At 63.7% G+C, this 16,662-nt stretch overlaps 3 protein-coding genes across 3 annotated transcripts; 1 reads left to right on the top strand and 2 right to left on the bottom strand.

Moving 5' to 3' along the window:
* Nucleotides 1–155: 155 nt before the first annotated feature.
* SSNA1 (SS nuclear autoantigen 1) lies at nucleotides 156–1,719 on the top strand. The gene is made up of 3 exons (XM_021671459.2): nucleotides 156–239; nucleotides 479–678; nucleotides 1,212–1,719. Exons 1-3 carry the CDS (start codon nucleotides 188–190, stop codon nucleotides 1,317–1,319), a joined length of 360 nt encoding a protein of 119 aa, XP_021527134.1. The 5' UTR covers nucleotides 156–187; the 3' UTR covers nucleotides 1,320–1,719.
* Nucleotides 1,720–2,880: 1,161 nt separating this feature from the next.
* On the bottom strand, nucleotides 2,881–12,001 carry TPRN (taperin). Its single transcript, XM_021671403.2, has 4 exons — nucleotides 10,304–12,001; nucleotides 3,618–3,849; nucleotides 3,424–3,530; nucleotides 2,881–3,343 (listed from the first exon to the last, which is right to left on the bottom strand). The coding sequence occupies exons 1-4, from the start codon at nucleotides 11,999–12,001 to the stop codon at nucleotides 3,281–3,283; spliced, it is 2,100 nt and encodes a 699-aa protein (XP_021527078.2). The 3' UTR covers nucleotides 2,881–3,280.
* A 3,018-nt stretch (nucleotides 12,002–15,019) lies between these two features.
* Nucleotides 15,020–16,585, bottom strand: TMEM203 (transmembrane protein 203). The gene has a single exon (XM_012445180.2). It carries the CDS (start codon nucleotides 16,352–16,354, stop codon nucleotides 15,944–15,946), a length of 411 nt encoding a protein of 136 aa, XP_012300603.1. The 5' UTR covers nucleotides 16,355–16,585; the 3' UTR covers nucleotides 15,020–15,943.
* Nucleotides 16,586–16,662: the final 77 nt, after the last annotated feature.

The following is a 16,662-nucleotide window of genomic DNA, read 5'->3' as shown; positions in this document are numbered from 1 at the left end:
GCCCCTCGATCGGCTCGGCGCGGCGCGCGGCGATGACGCACGGCTGGGGGGCGGCGCGCGGCGATGACGCACACAAGGCGCGCAGCGATGACGCGCTACCTCGGCGCGTCCTCGGGAAGCCGTGCGCAGGCGCGAGTGGCGCTGCGGCCGCGGCGGTTGGGGTGGCGGGCGCCGGGCGGCGTTGACCATGACCCAGCAGGGCGCGGCGCTGCAGAACTACAACAACGAGCTGGTCAAGTGTGAGCGGCGCAGCCGGGGCGGGAGGTCGGGAGGGGCGCAGGGCCGGGTTCCCGGCTCGCAGCGGGGTGCCGCCCCGGCCCCGCCTCGCCGCGGGCATCGCGCGGCTTGAGCAGAGCCCTCCGTGCCGGGCGCTCCGGGGCGGTGCCCGACTCTGGCTTCCTCGGGTGGAGGGAGGCCCGTCCTCCGCGGCCGCGCTCCTCCCCTGGGCCCACAGCGCCGCCCCGTCCCGGCCCCGCAGGCATCGAGGAGCTCTGCCAGAAGCGGGAGGAGCTGTGCCGGCAGATCCAGCAGGAGGAGGACGAGAAGCAGCGGCTGCAGAATGAGGTGAGGCAGCTCACAGAGAAGCTGGCCCGCGTCAACGAGAACCTGGCACGCAAGATTGCCTCTCGCAACGAGTTCGACCGGACCATCGCGGAGACGGAGGCCGCCTACCTCAAGGTGGAGCTCGGGAGGCCAGGCGGAGCATCGGGGGGATGGCCACGCAGGGCGTCAGGACCGGCTCGGCCTCCCAGCTGTGGACGGTCTGTGCCCTGCTGGCATCTCGGGCTGGGGCAGCGTGGCCAGGCACGCACTGAGGCACCCAGGCTGCTGCGGGAGTGACCGTGGGGCTGCCTGTGGGGGCCTGGGGCATCCTGGGGCCTGGTCTTTATCTGGTTCTCGCTAATCGTGTGGTTCTTTCTGCTCAGAGTGTGAGGAGCTAGGTCTTGGGCAGAGCACCCGGCATGGGCCAGTGCTAGCTTAGTCTGGCTTTGAGGGTGGGGAGGAAGTGCTTTGGGTCAGCTTCAGGAGGGAAGAGGGCCTGTCAACCCGTCTGCCAGTCCCCTTGGGCTTCTCCCTTCCCCCAACACAGGATCCGTTGGCTACAGCACCCACCGCCACGTCCTAGCTCCTGAGTGCGAGGACAGCTGGGCCTTAGGGCCTTCCCAACAGGTGAACAGTGACAAGCTTCTTTTTCGATTCTCTGGCCCCAGATCCTGGAGAGCTCCCAGACTTTGCTCAGTGTCCTCAAGAGGGAAGCTGGGAACCTGACCAAGGCTACAGCCTCAGACCAGAAAAGTAGCGGTGGCAGGGACAGCTGACAGACCACAGGCGGGCCTGCCTCCGTGCACCCCCCAGCTCAGCTGGGCAGGTCTGTCCTCAGCGCATCTTTGTTCTTCGTGGCAGCAGCTGCCTTCTCTCAACCTCCACTGGCATCGGTGACAAGCCCGGGACACAGCCCACTCGGGGGGTGGGTCCTGACTTTGTGCTCACACAGGCTATGGGGATGGTGGGCTCCAAGTCAGCTCTGCAGGGGCCTGTCCGAGGCACCTGCTCTGCCAGGCTGCCAGGGAGGCCCTGGTTGGAGTCTGAGCACAATGGGGGTCCCCCCACCTTGTCCCTCCTCAGCCAGGGTGGGCGCAGGGGTTCTTCACCCCAGAACCCAAACCTCAGGGCTCACCCCTGTGGCCTGTGACTGTCAATAAAGATTATCTTTGTAAAGATCCGTGCCAGCCTGTTGCTTGCCCGTGTTAACAGCGTGGGGCTGCCAGACACCCACAGAGCCAGAGCCTGAGGCTCCCCCTTGGGAGAGAAGGTAGGAGAGTCTAGAGTGGCCTCTCTGTGCCTGCCCTACTAGCCTCAGGGACACCGCTGAGAGTGCCCACCCTGCCCAGGCCAGCCCCACCATTAGCCCTCCCCAGCAGGGCTGCCGATTCTCTTCCCCTCAGTGGCCCGTGGCCCCCCTCCTCTCAGGAGCTCTACTTGCTCATCCTGTTCTCTGCCACACCCTGGCATCCAGCATAGGACCCAGCCCAGAGAGACAGCTGGGGATGCCAAGCATTTTCACCACCTGCCCCGGGCCCAGGTCCCTCTCAGCAACGACTGGGGGGCTTCACAGCCCCTGCCGGTTCCTCAGCTGCAAGTTCTGCTTGGCCCGAGGACACCACTGCTGCCGCTGGGGCCTGCTGTCCTCTCCCTGGCCATACCAGGCGCTGCCCACTTCCATCCTTCCATGTGCCCGGGGCCCCTGTCCTGTCCCTGCAGCACCCAAGCAGTGCCTGAGGACTGGGCCGATTTGGGAAGCATGTGTTGGTCCAGAGGGTCCAGAGAAGCTCTGGGCACACCCGCACCAGGGAAATACACTAAACTGTCCTTCAGCCGGAGTCTGGCCAAACAGCTTCTCTCTGATCTGGGGTTTGATTCTCCAGGGAGGAAACAGCACTTGGGTTGTAAACAGCCCCAGCTCTGGCCCCTTGTGGGTCGGGGGCACGCCAAGTGCAACAGGAGACGCCAACTCCTGTGCTGCCCCATGCTGCCCTTCCCTTGGTGCCATCCCAGACTCTGGGCCCCTCAGAGAAGCCACTTCAGGCCCAACAGCTGCAACGCTCTCTCCCTCCCACGTGAGGTCTAGGCCCCGACAGCAGGCCTGGCATCCCACCTCCGCAGGGTCGGGGGCAACAGGTTAACAGGCTATGGAAGTTGGGGGTCAGAGCCTGGGCCACTGGGGCATCGAGGCATGGGGGCACCAGACTGTGGTCACCTCCCACACACCCTGGCACAGACGTGCAAGCTGGGCCCACTGCACCCCAGGTGGCTTCTTCCCACAGAGACCTGCCCCTGCTCCCCTCCAGCCAAGGATCACGCAGCGTCGGCACCAGCAGCTCGGTACAGTGCTGTTTATTGCGTCCGTCATCAGAGGCAAGAAAGACGCCACTCGTCACAGAGGGCCAGGCCGAGGGGCGGGACAGGGAACGGCCCGGTGCAGAATCTGCACAGCTCCCCGCACCTCCGGTTGCAGATGGCCACCACCCAGCAGGCCCCTGGCCCTCACCCACAGGCAGTGCCCCACCTCACTCCCCCTCGGAACCCCCCAAACCAGGGCCGGGGAGAGAGACCCAGACCTGGCCCCGACAGCAGGAGGCACCCTGGCCGCTTCCAGGGCCAGGAGGGGTGTGGACACAGTGAGGCCAGACAAGGCAGACAGGTGCAGTAGTCCCTGGCCACTGTCCAGCTTCCAGGACTCCCACAGCTGGGCTCAGCCTTGGTCCTGGCAGTGCTGGGCTCAGAAGTACAGGGCTGGCTCACTGCGGAAGTCCGAGAGATCGTTCTGACTGGCAGGTGTCAGCTGAGAAAGAGAGGACAGAATGTGGGCGCATGGGCTCACCCAGGCGTCAGACCCCCCAGCACTCCCGCTCCGCAGCTCACCATGGCCTCCAAGGGTGGGGGCTCTGCCTCCCTCGGGGCCTGCTCCAGCGCCTGCTCCTGCCACTTGCTGAAGGCCACAGAGTGCTTCGGGGTGTAGCTGGACAGGCCTGTGGACCGAGGAGCACAGGCGGACATGAAGACACAGACCAGGCTCTGCCCCTCCCAGGCTGTCCGACCCCTAGGTGGGCACTCACCTGAGCTACCCTCGGGCAGCCGAGAGCTCTCGGGCCTCACGCCGCTCACAAACGTGGCCCGGGGCAGGAAGAGTGCAAAGGGCTTCTCCTCTGAGCAGGACCCCTCCTCCTCCTCTTCCTCCTCCTCCTCCTCCTCTTCCTCCTGCTCCACCTCCTCCTCCTGCGCTAGGGAGCTCTCGGAAGGGTACTCAAATGTGGTCTGCAGGCTTTTGTCATTGAAGGAGATCTTCATCTGGGAGGGAGAGTCCAGTGAACAAGGGCTGCCGTGCCCAGCTGGACGCAGGGATGCCAGGGGCTGGGGACGTGAACCAGGGCTGCGGTGCCCAGCTGGACGCAGAGATGCCAGGGGCTGGGGACGTGAACCAGGGCTGTGGTGCCCAGCTGGACGCAGGGATGCCAGGGGCTGGGGACGTGAACCAGGGCTGCGGTGCCCAGCTGGACGCAGGGATGCCAGGGGCTGGGGACGTGAACCAGGGTTGCCGTGCCCAGCTGGACGCAGGGATGCCAGGGACCCAGGTTCAGCCCTCAGGATGAGGCTGACCCAACTGGGGAGCCGCATACACCATCAACCCTTCGGGGGCTCCAGGACGTGGGGGAAGACCCCTCCATCTGGACCCTGCAGGCTGTGTCCATCCCCTCCACCCTGGGGGCCAGCTTCCCCTCCCATCCCAGCCAGGGACCAGACGCTGACCAGGACCAGAAGCCCAAGGCCTCTGGGTCCCCAGAAGCCTCTAGAGCTGCTCCCTGGGCTGCCGTCTCAGGACGCTCCTGCTCTGCCATCTGTACATAGCACCAGCTGGGGGAAGCTGGATGGGCACGTCCCCCCGACCAAGCAGCTCTACAGCAAGAACACGGTGGAAGTGAGGCTGCGCCCTCAGGGGCCTTGCACGCTAGGCTCCAGGCAGCCCCTGTTGGTGTCTGGGGCGTCTCTCTAAAACCAGGTTCATGTCCTGGCTTACTGGATGCATGGACAATCCAGCAGAGCACAGACCCCCACTGCTAACAAGGGCCTCTAAGGCACCACCCACCTAACAGCTGAGAGTTGGCCTGAGGCTGTGTAGAGTGGCGGGGTGGGGGGGGGGCGCTCCACTGAGCCTGGGTGCCAGCGACCCCATCAGTGACCCCTCCCTCACCCTGCTGCCCCCCCTGGCCCTCGCCCACCTTGCCAGCGACCCCATCAGTGACCCCTCTGGCCCTCGCCCACCATGTCTACTTTGTAGGCTGTAGGATTTCACATCTGAGCAAATGCTTTCCTTCTCCCAGCAGCCTTGAAGCCCAGGCAGGCTCGCTGTTCCCAGAAGCAATGGGGGCAGCGGGGACCAACGGTCAGGACTCTCCACCTCCCCTGACCAGGCTCGTGTGGGGCTGAGCTCCCCACGACAGCCGAGCTCCCAACAGGCCGGCTCAGCTGCACTCAGCCCGGGACAGCGGTCCCTGATGAAGGTGAGTGGCACCCGCCTGCAGCAGATGGAGGAGCCCGGCCGGAGCTGGAAATATTAAACTCTTCCCGGGCACAGGACACCAGCAGCTCAAGTTCCTCCTCCTCCCCTAGAAGGAGCCGGAGGTAGGAGCCGGGCCCCAGGCAGCGAACCACTGCAGCCAGGGACAGGAGGGCGAGAGACGGCCTCAGGAGGCAGCCGAGGCGGCCACACAGGGCTGCCAGGACAGGGCCCAGGGCACACACTCCCGCCATCACGCCCTCTCCGGCAGTGGCCACACGGCCCACACAGCCAAGCGCACCCTTGGGCCCCTTACTATGAACACAGCCGGGGGGTCCACCCTTTGTGCCCAAACCTCCAGCTTCACCCCTCAGCACAGCCCACACGGAGCCCTGCTCGGCCACTCAGCTACCTGCTTGCATTCCCACCCCAGGCCGCGGCACCCCGGCCATCTGCACTGATGAGCGGGGACCAGGGAGGCCATCTGGAGCAGACAAAACAAGGTGTCAGACATCCGCTCCTGTCCCTTAACTGCCTGCAGCTAGGTCCACCCGGCCCTGGCCCTCCAGCAGTCACCCCGCGGGCGGCCAGGCAGGCAGAGGCTGGGACAGTGGATTGGCCACCAGACCCCACAGGTGCCCACCCACTTCCAGCCTGCTTAGGAATGGGGTCACCCGGCCCTCCCAGACTCCTGCTTTGGGACAGACACCACAGGTGAAGGTGCTCCCGGCAGGACGAGGCTGGTGGGTCAGAGGTTGCCCACAGCCCCAAAGCCCCAAAGCCAATGGGGCTTCCAGCCGCCCTGGTTCCGTGGAGCTCACCCAGATGACCCTGAAGCCCTCCAGGCCCAGCTCCCACGGCTGAGAACACAGCAGGGCCGGCTGCCAGGGCCGAGGGATTAGCGCCCTCGCTCATGCACATGACCGGTCCCAGCAGGGGGGCCGCGGGGGCTGGGTGCACATGGGCCCTGAGCCTGGTACAGCCTGGCCAGGCAGTGGGGGGCGGGGTGGACAGGCAGCCCATCTGCCCTCAGCTGGGGCCCAGGGCTCTGGTCACATCCTGCCTCCCCAGGTCTCCTCAGCTGGGCTGGTGTCAGCTCAGCCTCACAACCCCCCCCCCCCACTGTGGGGACAGGTCAGTGGGTCACAGGACACCCCATGACTCATGCCGTGAGCAGCCTGCAGACCCGAGGAGGCAGGATGGGCAGAGGGTGTGGCTGGGGGCTGGCACTGCACACACCTGGCCACAGCCTATCAGGGACTTCGCCTGGCGCAGCCAACACAGCAGGCAGGTGGGTCCCTCAGCCGAGCTTCCGGGCACAGCCTCGGCCTCTCAGGGCCCTTTTGTTCTGGCTCCACCCACCTGCCTGCACACCCACCCTGCCTAGCTTCGGTTACCAAAGGGCCTCCACCCGGGACAAAGGGCCCAGCAGCCAGGACCAACCTGCCCAGATGGAGGTGTGAGCTGAGCCCGGCCCTGCCCCTCCTTCCCTGGGCGTGGCTGCCTGCCTCCCATCCCCCACTGGGCCCAGCCGAAGCTCCCTCGGTTGGCGGGACACTAGACCAGACCAGGCTGCCGGGTGCAATGTCCACAGCAGGCTCCCGAGATGCTGGGTGCTCCCTGAGCAAAGCTCAGCCCCCAGCGTCAGGCACAGCCTCCACGCATGAGAGAGCTGAAAGGAGCAGGGGCCAGGCCTGTTCCTGCGGTCCCCGGCTGCAGAGAGACCACTTAGGTGGCACGTATGTGAAGAGCTGGTGGAGAGGTGGGAAGGACAGGGACTCAGCCACCAACAGTGAGATGCAACAGCCCCTGGCCACCTAGGATCTGCCCAGAAAGGGGGAGAGAGGCAGGGAGGAGCCCAGGCTGGGGGCTCGGTGCTAGCCAGGAGGGGGCATCGGTAGGAAAGGCAGATGTCAGGGTGGCACCCTTGGGTGTAAGGATCAGAGAGCAAGGCCTTGGATTGGAGAGCAAGTTGCACAGCAGGTGAGGGCGGACGGCTCTGGGTGTCCAGGACCAAGCCCTGGGGACACTGACACGTTTGGGATGGGCAGGGCCCGGAGGGGAGGAGGGCAGAGGGGAAGGGAAGGGGAAGCCAGACTGGTAGGAGCCAGGCCAGGTGGCACTCCATGAAGAGGAAAGCCTGCAGTGGTGAGTCCCACGGGAGGCAGGTGTGAGGAGAGATGCCCCACCCTCCGGGAAAACAGCCTGGGGTGTGGCTGCCCTGAGCTCGGGCCTGCCAGAGACAGGGCACCTGCGGATTCTGCCAATGGATAACCCAGCCGCGCCTAGACCCCCCAGGTGCATAGGCCAGCAGCCCCCTAGACTCAGCCTGTCCAGAGCAGGGCTGCACCCCTCAGACGCGGGCAAGGGCATCATACCCTGTGCGGGGACAGCCATTCCCAGAGCAGGCCCCTCACCGACTCCCACCGCCCAGACAACTCCACTGAAAAGCTGCCCTTCACCTGCACCCCAGGAAAAGCAGCAGCACCAGCCACTGCCCCCAGTCAGGCCCGGCAGGACTCTGGGCCCCTCACCCCACCCATGCCCTGGGGTGGCAGCCAGTACTCCCAGCTGAAGACTGGGCTGGCTGCGGTGGCTCACGCCTGTAATCCCAGCACTTTGGGCAGCCAAAGCGGGCAGATCACCTGAGGTCAGGAGTTCAAGACCAGCCTGGCCAACGTGGTGACACCCCATCTGTACTAAAAATACAAAAATTAGCTGGGCGTGGTGGCGCATGACTGTAATCCCAGCTACTCAGGAGGCTGAGGCAGGAGAACTGCTTGAACCCGGGAAGTGGAGGTTGCCCTGAGCCGAGATTGTGCCACTGCACTCCAGCCTGAGACACAGTGAGACACAGTGAGACTCCGTCTCAAAAAATTAAAACATAAAAAAAGGCTGGCCAGAGTGGTCAGGCAAGGAAGGCCAGGTGCAGGACCTGCAGGGGCATCTTGCACCCCACCTGCGAGTGCTCCTGGCCTACGGGCTGCACAGTCCATGGGACACCCCTGCCCCACAGCCCACCGTGCCAAGCCAGCAAACCATTCTGAAAGGCAGGGCAGCCCCGTGCCTCCGTCCCCTCCTGATGGACATTCTAGCTCTTCCCAGGCAGGGCAGCTGGCGTGTACCCAGGCAGGAAGTCACAGCCAGCAAGTCATGCTGCTCTGGCAGGCCCTGCCCGGACCACCTGGCCACGCCAGGCATTGTCCATCTGGACCCCCACTCCTTCAGGCTGGCCCGAGCTCCGCCCTCCTGCTGGTCTAGGGCCTGCTTCCCAGGCTCAGCCTCTCCCCCACTGCTGTCTTCCTGTCCCTGCTGGCCTTCAAGCCCCCACCCTACCCTCCCGACCCTAACCCAGCCACAAATGAACCCCCCACAGTTTCGTATCTTTTTCTAAGATGAAGTCTCCTTCTGTCACTCAGGCTGTAGCGCAGTGGCACAATCTCGGCTCACTGCAACCTCCGCCTCCCAGGTTCAAGTAATTCTCTGCCTCAGCCTCCTGGGTAGCTAGGATTACAGGCACCTGCCACCATGACCAGCTAATTTTTGTGTGTTTTTTTTTAGTAGAGACAGGGCTTTACAGGCTGGTCTTGAACTCCTGACTTCGTGATCCACCATCCTCGGCCTCCCAAAGTGTTAGGATTACAGGTGTGAGCCATCACGCCTGGCCCAGTTCTGTCCCTCCTGAGGGCAGGACGGCCGGGCTCCAGGCAGCGGCCAGGTTCCCAGGGATGGCTACATGGGTTTAGGGAGCGGTTCTAGAAACAAGAACCGGAACTCAGTTCTAGCCCCACAAGCTCCATGACCCCATCTGACTCCCGAGCTTAGGCAGTTTCCTCTCTACAAAGGGAGCACCGTCCCCACTTCGACCACTGGGGCAAGCCTGGAAGCGCCCACCTCATACAGCAGCCAGGGCCAAGGCTACGGATGCCGGGGAGAGCGAGGCAGACAGGAGCTGGAGGACAGAGGCCGTGTCCATCAGATCGACCTCACCTCAATGGGCTGGGGTGACACTCGGGCGAGGGTGGGGAAGACGGACCCACGTGGCTCCGGGGTGGGAGGGGCCCTGGGCCCGGCCCTGAGCCCCCACTGGAAGCACCTCAGGAGGGTCAGCACAGACGCCTGGGCCGGCAGATGGAGCCAGCAGGAGTGCCAACGCCCTGGTTCCAGGAGGTGGGGATGGCACTGGGAGGGGCGAGACGCCAAATCCAATCCCAGGCAGGAAGCAAACAGAGGCAGGCGGTGTCCTGTCTGCTGAGGGAGCCTGCAAGGTCCCTCCCCAGCCCCCATCCCAGGGAAACTGAGGCTGGAGGACAGGCCGCCCGGGGTGACCTAGCCAGTACCGGCTCTGGGGCAGTGCCTGGACAGGAAGAGCCAAGAGGGACACCCCAGGCCACCCTCAGTCCCCAGGGAAGGCACACCTGCTTCCCGACAGGTCACCTCCGACAGGGGAGTCACGTGGAGCTGCCCTTGGAATTTGCCCCAGGAAACAAATATGGGTGCAGGAATGACCAGGAAGAATCTGAGGATTTTTTTTCTTGTGCCCAGAGGGTTCCAGGCCGCCGGCCAGAGCTGGCTGAGGAGGGAGGCTCCCCTGCCCGGCTGCTGAGAGCCTCCGAAGGGCCCTTTTCCCCAGCAAGCTTCCCAGGCCCAGATCAGGCACACACTAGGCGCTCATTCGCCATTCCTGCCCGGCTCCCGGCCAGTGTCCCTTCTGAGGAGCTGACAGCCACCTGCAACTGGCTGGAGAACTGCACCCCGGGGCTAGCCATGATGAAGGGACCCAGCCAACCCCTGGCACTGGCCTCTTCCCACTCACATCCTGGCACCTGGCACCCAGGCAGCTGGGCCTCCAGGAGACCACGCGAGGCCACCCCCTCAAAGCCAAGCCCGGGAGGAGCCTACAAGCCCAGGTCTGCAACTCCCAGCTGGACTCACAAAGGGACAGGCCGGCCTAGCTAATTCCAGATGAGCCAAAAGAGCTGGCAGGAGGCACAGCACTGTCTGTCCTGGCACTCTCCAGCAGCCTTTCGGGGCACAGAGCAGGTCAGCCGTCCCCACGGCCCAAGTCACGGGGCTCCACTGGGGCCCTGGACAGGGCACGGCCCACCCAACCCAGCTCTCCTCCAGTCCATGTGGAAACCATCCTTTGCCCCGGCCAGGCGTCCTGAGATCAGGGCAGATGCTGCCCCCACAGCTCTGTAAGCTGTCCCTCTCCCTCCCGGCAGTGGCCCTGCCCCCACCACTGACCTTCTTTCTTGAGGAGCCAGCCTTGGTGAGGCAGGACTTCTGCAGGGCCAGGTAGCCGCCAATCACCTCAATCTCATTCACCGTGGGGTAGCGCTTCTTCAGCGTGGGCCCCAGGAGGCCACCAGCCTCCTCTTCCTCAGCCTCCCGTGGCCGGGGGCCCCCATTGGCCTGACTCAAGCGCTGCTCCTGCAGGGGCCCTGGCTTCCTCTTGGGCAGCACTGTGAAGGTGCTGCTGCCTCTCGGCTGGAGCTCCGCCACGCACCCGGGCCTGGTAGGGTGTGTGGAGTAGGGTAGTTTGGCTTCTTGGGGGGCCTCCTCCTCCGAGTCTACCTCATCAATGAAGGTGACAGGCAGCCCCGGCCTCCCGTGTCCCCGGCTATTCTTGGCCAAGCCAGGAACACTGAAGCCTTCGGCAGGCTCAGCCTCTTCCGCAGCAGCCGGCAGAAAGGGGGGCGGTGAGGACGGCCTCTGCCACCTGACAGCTCGGTCGGAGAGGGCGGTGGCTGCCCTTGGACAGGGCCCCTCATCGACTGCCCACTGTGCCTCGACCTCCAGGGGGCTCTTCTCCAGGGCAGGAGAACCATCCCCTGCAGGCACCAGCTGGGCTCCGAGCTCCTGGCTCGGGGCGATCCGGCCCACGTCTCCCTTTGGCAGCTCCGCGGACTGCCTCCCCTCAGCAGGAGGGGCCCCGGAGGCCTTGCTCTTGGGGATGAAGAGGAAGGAATTTCGAGAGTTTGCGCGGAGGCTGGCCAGCGCCCGGGCCTGGAGGTCCCCCGAGGGGATGGTCTCCATGTCTGGCTTGGGGGCCGGCCGTATCTCGAAGGAGTCGTTGGCGCTGGTGGCCGCGGAGACGCACTGGCGCTGGCTGGGAGTGGCACTGGCAGGGGGCGCGGCTGGAGTGGCACTCGAGGTCCCGGGGCTGGGGGGCGGGTGGAGGGAGGGATCCCCCGGCTCCACTTTTGGCTTCCACTGTCCGGACCCGGGAGGGGAGCCCGCGAGGCCGTTGGCAGGGCTGGCCCGGGGCTGAGCGGCCGAGGGCCCGTTGGAGAGCAGGCGGGCGCCCGCGCCGCGGTGCAGGCCCCGGGGGTGGACGGTGAAGGAGTTGCTCCCGGTCTTCTGCAGGAAGTCGCTGCGCCGGGCCCCGGGGCTCGCCCCGCCACTGCTGGGCCCGGGCGCGGCGGGCAGGCTGGGGGCCGCGGGCGGGGGCCGGGGCGGCGGCGGCGGCTGGGGGCGGGCGCGCTCGGGGCTCCCGCGGCGGCGCGGCGCGGCGGGCGGGTCGAACCTCTCCAGCAGGCGGCTGACGCGGCCGGGCGGAGCCCCGTACACCAGCACCTCGGCGGCGCGGATCTGCGCGGCCCCCACGGCGGGCGGCGCGGGCGGAAAGCCGGGCACCGTCTCGATGATGAGGACGCTGTCGGCGCGGAGGGCGCGCACGCCGGGCACGCGGCTGTACCGCTCCAGCAGCCGCGCCCCCGCTGCGCCCGCGCCGCGCCGCCGCTCGGCCTCCAGCCGCATGAACGGGTTCTCGCGCAGCGGGCCCAGGCTCTCCGCCAGCACCCGCTGCTCGGGCTCCGCCGCCCCGGGCCCCGCGCCCCCGCCCAGCGCGGCCAGCTTGGCCCGCTTCCGCTCCAGGATCTCGCGCTTCCAGGCGGGCAGCGCGGAGCGCGGCCCCGGGCCCGGCCGCCCCAGGGCGGCCATGCTGTGGACGCGGCCGCGAACGGCGGGACTGAAGGCCGGAGGGGCCGCCGCGGCCACGCCCCCTCCCGGGCCGCCGCCCATTGGGGGAGGCCGGCTCGCCCCGCCCCGCGCGGGAGGCCCACCTATGGCAGGGGAGGAGGGCGGGCCCCCCCGTGACCCCACCGATTGGGCGACACTCGCCTCAACCCCGCCTCCCAAGGGACCTCACTGGACGACGCCTGTCGCCGGAGCCGCCCCCATCGGGGAGGGCCCCTGGGACACGCCCCGGCGCCTCGCGCCGCTCACTGGCCACTTCCGCGTCTTAGCTCTGGGCTCCCTGCGTCCCGGGCGGAGCAGGGTGGGCGGCCCCTGGGTCCCGCGCCCCGAGCGACCTTGGGCTTCCTTACGCGGCCAGCACCCAGGCCGCCTGTTCCCTCCGCTGAGAGCGCGGTGCAGGAAGGGGGCTGCTCCAGGACCGAGGGCACCCGCGCCCGCGGACGGTGCACAAGCCACACACTGGCCCGGACCCTGCTTTCACCAGTGGGCCTCCGACCTCCGGCTGGTGCCTGCGGGGTTTGGAAATGCCAATTCAGGAGCCCCGCCCAGCCCCAGCGAATCAGTTTCTCATAGGCTGCCCAGGTGGGAGCCTCTTAACCCAGCCTTGCCATCTGTGGTCCCCGCAAACCGAAGCATCTACAGGAGTAGGCACAAAGGAAGTAGCCTCTCCCCCGCCCCCGCGAACACCAGAGGCTCCCCAGGGCTCTGCATGCTTGGACAGCTCTCCCATGCAGAAACAGCCAGAAAAGCCAGAGTAACGGTGGGCCTCACAGAGCCCGCCCATGTGTCTGATCACTCCACCCTGCTGCCACGTTAAGGCCACTCCTCTCATCTGTGGAACTTCTCCCCATCCCAAGGCTCGGGATGCCATGACCCTGAGGGCACAGCCTCCAAGCTGGCAAGTCCCCGCGAAGCCCAAGGCTTCCGCCCCAGGAAGGGCTGTGGAATGCTCCCACAGTCTTTCAAGCCTGCAGACAATAGGCAGATCGCTTGGAGCCATGGGGAGAAGGGGGATTGCACTGCACGACCACCACCGTCTTTCTATCACCTGCCCTGCAGTCAGCAGCCTGCTCATGTAGACACTGCTGTTTCCCACACCACTTGCCTTTCAGGGACAGGGCTCCAAGGTCACCCAGGTCTCTGCAAAGACGCAGAGGTTTTTTTTTGTTTTTGTTTTTTTACCTGGGGATGGCCTTCTCAGCTTCTGTACCGCCACTTCCTTAATACTGCCTTATTCTCCTGCCACTCCATTAAGCTGGATAAAATAAACTTTCTCTTTTTTTCTCTCTCTGTTTTGTTTTTTGAGACAGAGTCCTGTTCTTGTGGCCCAGGCTGGAATGCAGTGGTGTGATCTCGGCTCACTGCAACCTCCACCTCCCAAGCTCAAGTGATTCTCCTGCCTCAGCCTCCTGAGTAGCTGGGATTACAGGTGCCCACCACCACACCCAGCTAATTTTTGTATTTTTAGTAGAGATGGGGTTTCACCATGTTGGCCAAGCTGGTCTCAAACTCCTGACCTTGTGATCCGCCTGCCTCAGCCTCCCAAAGTGCTGGGATTACAGGCGTGAGCCACTGCACCTGGCCAAAATAAACTTTCATTTCAGCCTTCCAGAAGCCGAGTGTCTCCTCCCTTACAGTCCTCCTCCAATCACTTTCTAAGAAGGAAGTGTCTGATGTTCATCACTTCTACACTAATAGGGCTGCCCAATTCTGAACTACCAAAATAAAACGGGAACACATAAAACACACAATCTGGAAATAAATAACATTACGAGGAAACTCACTCCCACTGTTCAGCTTGAATCCGGCTTTGACAGTTATGCCAATTCCAGGCAGGACACGTTGTTGAGGCTGTGCAACAAACCAGACAAGTTGCCTGCAACGCCACCACCGAGAACCCCTCCATGGTTTACACAGCCAGGCACCCACGCCAGGCAGAGGCTGACACCGTACTCTGCTCGCCATGCTGATGCATGAGAGCAAAGGCCAGTGCACCTGTTCTGTAACGAGCCAGACAGGAATTTTTTTTTTTTTTTTTTTTTGAGACGAATTCTTGCTCTGTCACCCAGGCCGGAGTGCAGTAGCACGATCTCAGCTCACTGCAACCTCTGCCTCCCAGGTTCAAGCGATTCTTCCGCCTCAGCCTCCTAAGTAGCTGAGATTACAGGCGCACACCACCACGCCTGGCTAATTTTTGTATTTTTAGTAAAGATGGGGTTTCGCCATGTTGTTCAGGCCGGTCTCAAACTCCTGACCTCGTGATCCACCCACCTCCGCCTCCCAAAGTGCTGGGATTACAGATGTGAGCCACCGCACCTGGCCCCAGATAGGAAATATCTTAGCCCACTGGTTTTTGCCAGATACAATTTTGTCCCCCAGGGACCTTGGCAATGTCTGGATAAACATCTGATTGTCACAAATGAAGGTTGCTACTGGCATCTACCCACGAGAGGCAGGGGCACTGCGAAACAGCCTGCATCCTCACTAAAGTATCTTCTGGCCTCAAAGGTCAAGAGTGCCAATTAAGAGGCCTTGGACTCTGAGAGTCACATTCACTCTCTGTCACAAGTTTTGCTTTTGCTTTTAATTCTTTAGGGGTATAAAAACCATCCTCAGCTCAAGGGTCATACAAAAACAGGTCTTAGGACACTGTTTGCTGGTCCCTGCTCTACCGAGTGCCAACAAGGCCACACACTGGCAAAAAGCCATGGGCTCTGCGATCACAAACTATTCAACAAATCTTCAACATGGGCCCAGAGTGTTGTCTTCACCCGGGGGGTGGGGGGAGCCTGAATTACCCGCCTCCCAGAGCAGGAAGGAGAGATTCTCCAGAACAAGTGCTTCCCACCACCACCATCCACCAAGCTCTGGCCACAGGTTTCAATCCATCTAAAACCACAGCTCTGTCACCAGTTATACCATGTAGCAGGAGTATTTCTATATTCACCCTATTTAACCCTTCAGAGGCACAGCCAAACACTATTCGTTTCAGGAAAACATTCTCTTACTTTATTTGCATCTCAGCAAAGGTTCTCATTTGGCACCTGAGTGGCATCAAACCAAAGTCTGTAGGCCAACAAAGCTGGGCCACTCACAAGCTTGCCATTTGTAGGTCTCAATGCCTTTGAGTATCCGACACCTGTTCCTCTCTTCAGTCTCTTAGGGAGGCTTAAATCTGTCTCAGGTGTGCTAACGGTGCCAGCCACAAGGTGGTGAAAAAGTCCATAAAACTGCAGTCTTTGCTGGGATAGGAAGCCAAGCAGCCCCTGGACAGCAGAGTTCTTTTCTTGGGCAACAGATAACCAGACAAGACCCTAACTGTGCTCTCATTCAACATTTTTCTGTCTCTGCCTAGACTGAAATAAAGAGCCAACCTCTCTCGTGGCACAGGGGAGGAGATGCGAGCTCGATTACATTGGATAGATCTGAAGAACGCATCTACCGAAGTCTGGTTGGGATGGGCGGTGCAGGGAGCTCTTAGGTCAGCGCCGCTGGTTGCAGGACACCCCTGAGTCCAGCTTTGCAGCCTTTGTGCAGCAGCACTTTCCCAGGACCCACAGGAAATACTCAGAGTCCACCTGGACATTTTACTTCTATTCAGTTTCCGGGTGTCAGAGGAGTTCAGGACTGTCTGGCCTGGGGCCCTCCTCAGGACAATTCAGGGTTACCTACTCAAAGCATGAAATATAAGGAAATACATTTTAAGGATGAAGCCTGCTCTTTTAAGCCCTGATGAAGAAACCATTTCAGACCTGATTGGAATAGAAAAACCGGGCACTCGGCTCGGCGCGAGCAGGAGTTGCCTTCCGACCAAAGAACCTCTCCTCCGGTGCAGCGCAAGGAGGACCTCGGCTTGAGGTCAGCATTCTAGCCGTCCAGCGCTCTCTCTCCGGCACCTCGAAGAGGCTAGTTGACCCGACAGGCGCGGATCATGAGCAGCTGCAGGAGAATGAAGACCGGGGACGTGATGAGGCCGAACCAGAGCTCCCGAGTCTGCTCCGCCAGCTTCTGGCACAACAGCATCTCGAAAACGAACTTGAGACTCAGGACCGTGAGGACCCAGAAAAGGCGGAGCACCGCCAGCCGCTTCTCTCCGTCCTGGAAGAGGCGGACGGACACGATGGTGGTGAAGTAGGTGCTGAGCCCGTCAGCGGCGAAGAAAGGCACGAACACGTTCCACCAGGAGAGGCCCGGGACAAGGCCGTCCACACGCAGTGCCAGCAGCACGGAGAACACCAACAGGGCTAGCAGGTGCACGAAGATCTCGAAGGTGGCGAAGCCCAGCCACTGCACCAGCTCGCGGAGCGAGAAGAGCATCGCGCCCGTTGAGCGCGGGCCGGGGCCCGGCCGAGCGTGCCGCCCGCGGAGCCGCGTCTCCTCCTCCCGTGGCCCTCGCCCGCGCGTGCCGCCGCTGCTGCGAGCGAGAGGCGGTGAGCGTCCCCGCCAGCCCCAGCCCCCGGCCCTGGTTCGCCGCCAATCTCCCGGCCGCGGCCCGGGACTCGACACCGGCCGCTCGCGGAGGCCCACCTCGCCCGGACGCCATGCCCCGCCGGGCGCGTCCCGACTGCGTCACTTCCGGCCGACGGCGGAAGGCGGCGTGGTCCCTGCGGCCCCGCGGGCGGGCA

This window comes from Aotus nancymaae, unplaced genomic scaffold (genome assembly GCF_030222135.1).
Source record: "Aotus nancymaae isolate 86718 unplaced genomic scaffold, 86718_ANA_hifiasm-v0.15.2.pri h1tg000063l, whole genome shotgun sequence".
In the NCBI taxonomy this organism is placed as follows: Eukaryota; Metazoa; Chordata; class Mammalia; order Primates; family Aotidae; genus Aotus; species Aotus nancymaae.
Note: the sequence above shows the minus strand (reverse complement) of the source record. Positions and strands in the feature narration are given on the sequence as shown.

What these genes read in the sequence shown, in the direction of transcription:
- SSNA1 (XM_021671459.2), top strand. Translation starts at nt 188, where the DNA reads ATGACCCAGCAGGGCGCGGCGCTGCAGAACTACAACAACGAGCTGGTC. An exon ending in CAACAACGAGCTGGTCAAGT is followed by an intron (nt 240 to 478) that starts GTGAGCGGCGCA and finishes CCGGCCCCGCAG; the next exon opens with GCATCGAGGAGCTCTGCCAG. An exon ending in CGGAGGCCGCCTACCTCAAG is followed by an intron (nt 679 to 1,211) that starts GTGGAGCTCGGG and finishes CTCTGGCCCCAG; the next exon opens with ATCCTGGAGAGCTCCCAGAC.
- TPRN (XM_021671403.2), bottom strand. Translation starts at nt 12,001, where the DNA reads ATGGCCGCCCTGGGGCGGCCGGGCCCGGGGCCGCGCTCCGCGCTGCCC. An exon ending in CTGGCTCCTCAAGAAAGAAG is followed by an intron (nt 3,850 to 10,303) that starts GTCAGTGGTGGG and finishes TCTCCCTCCCAG; the next exon opens with ATGAAGATCTCCTTCAATGA. An exon ending in CCCCACCCTTGGAGGCCATG is followed by an intron (nt 3,344 to 3,423) that starts GTGAGCTGCGGA and finishes TCTCTTTCTCAG; the next exon opens with CTGACACCTGCCAGTCAGAA.
- TMEM203 (XM_012445180.2), bottom strand. Translation starts at nt 16,354, where the DNA reads ATGCTCTTCTCGCTCCGCGAGCTGGTGCAGTGGCTGGGCTTCGCCACC.